Source organism: Sphaeramia orbicularis, chromosome 20 (genome assembly GCF_902148855.1).
Source record: "Sphaeramia orbicularis chromosome 20, fSphaOr1.1, whole genome shotgun sequence".
NCBI lineage: Eukaryota > Metazoa > Chordata > Actinopteri > Kurtiformes > Apogonidae > Sphaeramia > Sphaeramia orbicularis.
The window spans coordinates 26,541,424-26,549,765 of NC_043976.1; the positions used below are offsets into that span (position 1 = coordinate 26,541,424).

General features: G+C 38.8%; 1 protein-coding gene across 5 annotated transcripts in view; it reads left to right on the forward strand.

The window, feature by feature from the left end:
- Window positions 1-7,548, forward strand: part of rnf152 (ring finger protein 152) — an 84,646-nt gene extending 77,098 nt beyond the window's left edge. For all 5 annotated transcript variants that reach the window (XM_030123512.1, XM_030123511.1, XM_030123509.1 and 2 more), the window contains one exon: window positions 5,578-7,548. In XM_030123512.1, the coding sequence (XP_029979372.1) occupies window positions 5,751-6,389 (639 nt within the window). In that variant the 5' untranslated portion in view covers window positions 5,578-5,750 and the 3' untranslated portion in view covers window positions 6,390-7,548. The remainder of the gene's footprint in view (window positions 1-5,577) is intronic.
- The last annotated feature ends 794 nt before the right edge of the window (window positions 7,549-8,342 follow it).

Below are 8,342 nucleotides of genomic sequence, written 5' to 3' on the forward strand. Positions count from 1 at the left end.
ATTCAGTGGCACTGGCATCATTTCAAGTAGTGACATCACCAGTATAGCAGCATGATCATAATAACTATACTTCATGTCATCTTAAAACTGTAGTAGCTGAAATCAGATGCATATTTCTAAATCAAATATATTTTCAGTAGAGAAGCTCTTGTTTCATCAGGTAACATCCATAAAAGCTCCACATCTCCTTGTGTTCCTGAACGTAGTCCTAGTACAGCAGAGCGTTCTGAAATGAAATGACAAAGGATGATAAAGTGACACAGTCTTATATGAGTAGCTGATGCCTCAGAGGTGAAACACTTGCAAATGATGTTGACATCAAGGACAAATCCCTGTTGAGAGTCATGGGAGTTTACATGATAGAAAGATGATGGAACTAGTAAGACAGAAGACAGAAGTTAACAAGACATAATGTACATAAGACAAAGAGAAACAACTGAGAAACTGGGTAAATTCAGGAGTCTTTTGTGTTAAAGCTGCTTTCAGCTACTGAGACATTAAGAACACACATTCAGGAAGTTAACACGACCTTAACCAAGAAACTGGCCAATGTTGAACTATTAAAAGAAAGGATTAAAATAAAGCTGGAGGGAATAAAATACAAAGTATACTGTATGTGGGTGGAAAAGCAGAGAAATGGTTAAAGATTATGTTTCTGAAATATTACTGCTGGACTGTTTATTATTCCATATTATTGGGAGCTTCTTCATCCAAATGATTTGCTTTAAGTCAGTGGTTCCCAACCTTTTTTGGCTTGTGACCCCATTTTAACATCACAAATTTCTGGTGACCCCAGACATTCAAAACTAAGCCTTTTTTTTTTTTTGTCATGAAATAGTTGCTATACTATGTTGCAAAAAAAAAAAACTTAAGTTTAGATGACAGTTAGTCTATATAATGTATATTATTATGGACGGAGGCAGAAAAGCCAGGTGTAGATTACTGCACTAAGGGAGAATTTGATTTTCCTTGGACAGGATATGTTCAGTCAGTCCAGCTTGGATTTACAAGGCTGACAATTAATACTGAACAAACAAGAACTCAAACTATGAATTATGAAAGAGCTGCAGCATCTGAAACTGACCACAATGAACATTTGACAGATAAACAGAACCATAGTGCTTCAGTTTCAGCTTCAGTTTGTCATGTCTTTTATGTATTGGGATTGTCTCTGTCAACTCACCATATATTGTTTATTAGTAAGGGTTTTTTTTTTTTTTTTTTTTTTAAATTTTGATCAAGTACTAGAACTTTCAGGCGACCCCATTTGAATTCCAGGCGACCCCATGTGGGGTCCCGACCCCAAGGTTGAAAAACACTGCTTTAAGTGTATATAGATACTAGTAGTTATAGATCAAGACTAATACATTGTTGCCCATAAAGTTGAAATTAAATATTTTTATCTCTTCTCATGAAATGATTGTGACAATGTTGTTTGTTAATTTATTTCAAATTAGCATTAAAACCAAACAATAAAAGGATTATATAAAAGAAAGTCCAACATTCGAAAAGGAGCAGGATAAAGTTTAATTTATAATCTCCTGCCCCCTTACCCCATCCTTCAACCTACCCTAAGCTCCTATGTCAGATCCCATAAGTAACTCAAAAATCTTACCCATATCAGGCTAAATTCTGACTATGCACAATGTCAACGTGCACAATGTCATTTATTCTTGATGGATAAAGTGTAACTGGAATTTAGAATGTAATCATTGCACCTGGTCAAAGGTGATTACTGATGTGTGTAAATGGGAATAAAAAGGAAATATGTCTGAAAACAAAATTATTCCAACTTTATGGGCACCAGTATAATAATACAATATACATTATTAATCCCAAAAAGAAAATTTTAACGTGTAACAGTAGCCACTTGTAGCAGAAAAGTGCATTTCTCAGGCTGTAGCTGAAGTGAAATTATTGTGAGAAACTACTACTTTTTCTTGTCTGACATGGCTGATACTAAAATCAGACCTGGATACACATCAGAAAGAGGTTAATATAGTTATAAATCAAGCCTAATAATAATACCACTTACATTATTAATCCCTAAAGGTCAGTATTGAAGTGTAACAGCAGCCACTTTCAGCAGATTAGAACATTTCTCACACTCTAGCACAACTTTTTTCTAAGTAGCCTGTCTGATACCATCAGTAATATAATCAGACCTGGATACACATCAGAAAAAGGTTAATATCTCCATTGATGAAGTCTTGTCAAAAGGATCTGATAAGTGAATTTTTGAGATTTGATTCGGCTGCACTTATTTATCACCACTCAAGGTCAAATGTGATCGTCCCTCCTGTCCCAAATAAACCAAACTAAAGGACTCCAGACTGAGTAAACTGCTCGGAGCATGCTTGACGTGAGCGCTCTCTTATCTGTTGTTGCCACGTCGGTGTCCCCACAGGGTGCTATGAGGGTTTAATTGCCTGAGATCTTGTTTTTGATAGAGGACTGAGAAGTACGGTGTTGCAGGGCAAACAGTGGTCACCTTTTTTTTTTCATTTCTATCACCGTTTTCCTCTCTATCCCCCCCTTTTCCATCTGTCCCACTCTTCACTCTGCCTGTCTTCCCACAGTTATGCCCGGAGGGACACCGGTTCTGTTGAGATGGCAGCACAGAGGAAAGAGGAAGAAAAATCTAGTCGTCTTCCCTCCTCAGCAGTTTTCACACTTGACAATTTGGGGCGAAAAATAAAATATAAAGTCGGCAGGGCCCTGTTTGGTATTCATTGTTTCCTTAGCGCTATTTTGACAGGGTTTAATCATCTGTAAAAGCAAACTATCACAGCTTCCGCATGGATTAACACGGTAGACGTGATTATGCAAGAGGAGTAGGAGGAGGAAGGAGGAATTGTTTATGAAGTCTGTGGCCTGAAGGAGACGGTGAAAAGAATTAGCCATACTTAACACAGATAGTGAGGCGAAGGGTCTCGTGAACTCGGCCCCTGCGCAGTCAGCCGGCAGTGATGTGTGTGTGTGTGTGTGTGTATATATATATATATATATATATATATATATATATATATATATGTATATATGTATGCTGTGTGCTGTACATAAAAATGACTCTCATTCAGCTAAGATTTAAAGGACCACAACAACATCCCTGCAGTAGCTGTTTTTTTTTTTTTTTCTGCTCAAGGACGAGGTATTTGCAACATATGGTGTGTGTTTTCAAGGAGATTAATTCATTTGCTGTTTTTACAGAAGCTTAGAAGATGCTTGGACAAAGACTGTGTGTACCAATGGCAGTGAATTTGTAACATTTGGCACGTTTGCACAGTGGAAAGTCTGAATATAATCATGCCAGAACATCGATCAACTTCACAGTGATGATTTTGTCCCTTCTCACTCGACTAAAGATTTTTTTGTAGAAATAAGGAGAATTTCACTGAAAAAAAAAACACTTGGACACAGACTACAGGATTAACGTACATAAAACATGAAGCAAATTCACCAGGATGCAAACCCAAGACTAATAAAGGCATGGCCTGGAACACACTCTATACGCCACCTGTACCTGTTGGTTTTCAATTTAATGCCTGTGTTATCAGAGTAGAACAGCCATACAGGCCATGGTGTGTTTAAGGCACATGTCAGGTCAGGCACTGTTGCAGTAGTGGTCATCTAGAAAATAGGAGAATCGCTGATTTGTCATACGTGAGGTAAGCAGCTCATGGCAACAATAGACCACTAAATTCCATGTCCAAGCAGGAGTGACAACTTTTTCTATAGTATCAATGTGTAGACTATATCTGAATGTGATATAGATGACCAGTGTGCAACCTCTTTCATTTATTTATTTATTTACTTATTTATTTGACAGGGACAATGCAGTCAAACATAGTTGCAGCTGATGTGATGCATATAGATAGATAGATAGATAGATAGATAGATAGATAGATAGATAGATAGATAGATAGATAGATAGATAGATAGATAGATAGATAGATAGATAGATAGATAGATAGATAGATAGATAGATAGATCAAAATAAGTTAGATCAAAAATATAGTAGAATTAAAAGACAAAGTGTGTATTCTACCTAACACATTAAACATAAAACATAGACACATATAGAGTTCATACACATAGAGTTCATAATTAGTGCAAATTCTCAACTCCAGTCCTCAGTTGGGCTCTTCCACAACATTGCAGTACAATATAAAATATACATCATTAAAAGAATCATCATGATATGAGGCATTCATTCACTCACTCTCCCACACAATATACACAATATTTTGTTTTTAACCAGGTTGTGGTTCTGGTGGTGAACATCTTAAACTCTGAGATGGATTTTATTTCTGACGGCAGTGAGTTCCAGAGTTTAATACTCTTACAGAAGGATGACTGTCCGAAAGTTGTCCTGCAGAATGGGATTTTGCAGTTTAGGTTTGAGGAGCTTCTGGTGAGTCTGTCGCTGTTTGTCGCTGCTCTTTGGGTCACGACTGCTTGAACTCTTCACTGTTCTTAGAAGCAAAATTTGTAACAACAACAAAAAAAATCACATTATCAATAAGGATGAAAAGGGTTTGCATCAGGTGATAGGTGAGGTATTCACTGCATCCCAGGCGTCACCTCACCTCAAGCTTAGACCACCTCATATGATCTTATAATGCAGCCTATGCTCTAATCTGTTAACATTTCACAAGTAAAACAACACCATGCACGGCAGAGGCAGGTAACAGGTATTTACAACCACATCAGCTTTGAGACTGAACCAAAGGGTGCAGGGTTTGCATCCACTGGAAAATAATACAAAATACACTGGAAAAAATTTAAATCTTACCAAGTGTATTTTTCCTCATTTCTAGTCAAAATGTTCCATCACACTTAAAATAAGACATAGAGTAAGTTTTCAGTGAGATATAAGAACTTATTTTTAGACAGTAGATCTTGAAAATCTTACTTCAAGAAATCTTACCAGGATAATTTTCACTTGTTCCATTTGCAGATTTTTTTTGCTTTATTCAAGATTTTTTTGCTTAATTTCGCCAGAAATACCAGTAAGGTCATTTTGAGCGCTGGCCCTTTAAATGAGCCACTTCACGGCCCGTCCCCTTCAGTTTGTTGGCTGTGCTGCTTTGTCCCATTCAACCAACAACTGAACATTTTAGGTAATCGGCTGGAAGTTTGAACATATTTTCAGTATGGACTACAACCACTGCTGCTGACAAACAATTATGGCATATTCGGAGAAATGTTCGTCAGAAGTCTTGACCTTATATGTGCAAATGTCGTGATGTAACTAGTTATAGGTGTAACAACTTAAGCAGGAATTAAAACAGGTTGTAGAAATCCACTCGATTTTTGCTAGAATGAATATTAAGATAGCTTTGCAGCACCTGGAGGGTTCAAATTCAAACTTTTTGAACTATTAGGGTCCAAATACGCAAATAAATGAACCAAAGACTAATAAAAGTGGGTTTAGCAAAATATGACCCCTTTAAAGGCACAAAGTAAATCTGTTGAAATTCATAAATTACCGTCTAATATTTAATGTTGTTGTCTTTGGTCAACAGCAGAAGCCTGTCCTGTCTCATCAACGCCGCCTCTTCTCTTCTGTTGCAGATGAATGACCATGTTGCCACTGAAGGGCTGTGACGTCACACTGAAGTTGTGGATGATGGTGGAAAACGCATGAGAACTTCTCTGACTTCCCTCGGAGCTGTTTTTGGTTTTTCATATACTGTCTCTAAAGAACTAGTACATAGAAGAAGGGATCACTCGTCCACCTTTGAAATATGGAGACTCTTTCCCAGGATTCCATTCTGGAGTGCCAGATCTGCTTTAACTATTACAGTCCTCGGCGGCGGCCCAAACTCCTGGACTGCCGACACACGTGCTGCTCGGTGTGTTTGACCCAGATGCGCAGCAGCCAGAAGGAGATCCGTTGTCCCTGGTGTCGTGGCGTCACCAAACTCCCGCCGGGCCTGTCCGTCTCCCAGCTCCCAGACGATCCGGACATCATCACCGTCATCGCCATCCCTCACGCCTCTGAGCACACGCCCGTCTTCATCCGCCTCCCCAGCAACGGGTGCTACATGCTGCCCTTGCCTGTTGCTAAGGAGCGGGCGCTTGGGCTGCCAGGAGAGCTGGGATGTCGCTTCCTGCCCGGCACCCAGCAGAAGGGGGTGACAGTGGTGACCATGCCCGAGCAGCAGCCTCTGGGCCTGGCCATGGGTCTGGAGGGGGTAGGGCTGGAGGGAGGCGAGGGCGAGAGGAGAGTTACTGGTCCGGGGGGAGGAGGGGGGAAGGGCTCCACGTGGTCCGGCGTGTGCACGGTAATCCTGGTGGCGTGCGTGCTGCTTTTCCTCCTGGGCATTGTGTTGCACAACATGTCTTGCATCTCCAAACGCTTCACTGTCATCTCCTGCGGCTGAGGACAGGGGGGGGACTGCTCGGACTGCTGAAGACCCCTCCTGGATCCCCCTAATAAGCCCTGTTCCTGCTCCAGCTGAGGAGCGGAGATGGGATTAAACTCACAACCATGGGCATCCACGAAAACTACAGAGCAACGTAGAGAGTCACCAACGAAGAAGAGGACGGGAAGGAGATCCACAAAATCTATTCTTTTTTAATTTGCAGGACTCAAATGGAAATCCACATAAAACATTACCCTCCCTGAGTCAAACAACACTGCTGGCTGTGAAACTGGGAATTGTTCCAGTTTTATTTTTGGCCAGCTGATTTGTTTTTGGCGGAGAGCTGGTCTGACACTCACTCACAGCCGTTGCCTCTTTAGTCTGTGGTTTGTAGAAGTGCATCAGTCATTATAGTGTTGTTTAGGTGAGTGCAGGCTCCGAGTGCAGTGTCTCCAGCTGGTGCAGAAAGTTTGTACTTGGCTGCTGTCAGTTTTTTTCTGATGGTGCAGGAATTAACTGTGCCAAATCCACGTCTGGTGCCATCTGAATCATCTTAAAAGTCAATACAGCTTTTTAATTTCCTTTTTTTTATTCTTTAAACACAAGCTGTTCCCATTCAGAAACTATTGCTATAATGATTCATTCTGTTTTGTAATGGGGTGGCTGTTTATAAAAGTCAAAAATATGGATTGTATTGTTTATTGGGTATTATTTTATATGTTTTCAGTCATAAGTGATATGAGTCATCCTTAAATAGTCACAATTGTTTGAGCCTTTTTACACTGAAAATATAGTACTATGGTTCCAGCTCCAAAAATATGACAAATTACTGTTTTTCTTTCAATATCTTTGGACTGTTAGTTTTATTACTATCATGTATTTCTCTTGTTAATATGCAACATAAATTGCGGTTGCTGTCTAAATTTGTAAGATTTGGAATAACGTTTTGGTAGGATGCTACAGTCTGAAAAGTATTTAGAACCAGTGGCAGATTAATCAATATTAATAAAACTGCTGGTATGCTTACTTTTTACATAGTTTACTCAATAATTTGGGAAAAACACTCAATCTAAAAGTGAGATGGTAATATCAATAGTGGTCTTTATATCTGACCATCAAATTAAGCAAGTACTAGTAGGCTAAAAACCAGTGGCAAATGAATAAATTGTGTAAAAAAGTAAGCCTGACAGTAGTTTTAAAGTTTGAGCAATTTGTTTCCCATTTGTTTAATTCAATACAGACATAAGTAATAAAAGTGAAATAAAAGTTTAAGTTGATGTTTCACTAAGAGTTTGGAGCTGGTGCTACATGCTAATGAAGTCATAGCACCATAAATATAGCTCCTGGTAAAACTACAACTTGATATTTTAGTAATTCTATTCATGAAAGAGTTGAATTAATAAGAAATGACTCGTTATGGAACTTTGGAGATATTGGTATATATTATATTCTAATGAAGAGCCTGCTTAGCTAACATAAGCTAGCAAAGCTCAGATATGCTAATGAAGCAACTTTGCATCGTCCAATACATAATTTTTTTTTTAATGATAGTAATGCACAAACATTTAGCAACATTTTTATTCACTGGTATATATATATATATATATATATATATATATATATATATATATATATATATATATATATATATATATTTTTTTTTTTTTATTATTATTTTTTTTCTAATTATTTTCCATGTATGCTTTGCTCATGTTCTATATGTTTGAGTTATCTCCTGACCCTGGCCAGCTTCAAACCTTCATCTTCCTCTGACGAAGGTCTCTGTGGCTCCGACAGGGTCTTCACCAGCACCCCACTCATATCGACCCCCTTCATCTTAATCAGTGTGATGGTGTGTTTATGTGTGTGAGTAATGTGTCAGTAACCGGTCAGGAGTGGGCGGGCGCCGCAGGGTTTCAGCTAATGACGGCTGCATTGATTTATCTGCTTTTGAATATCTTTCACATCCGC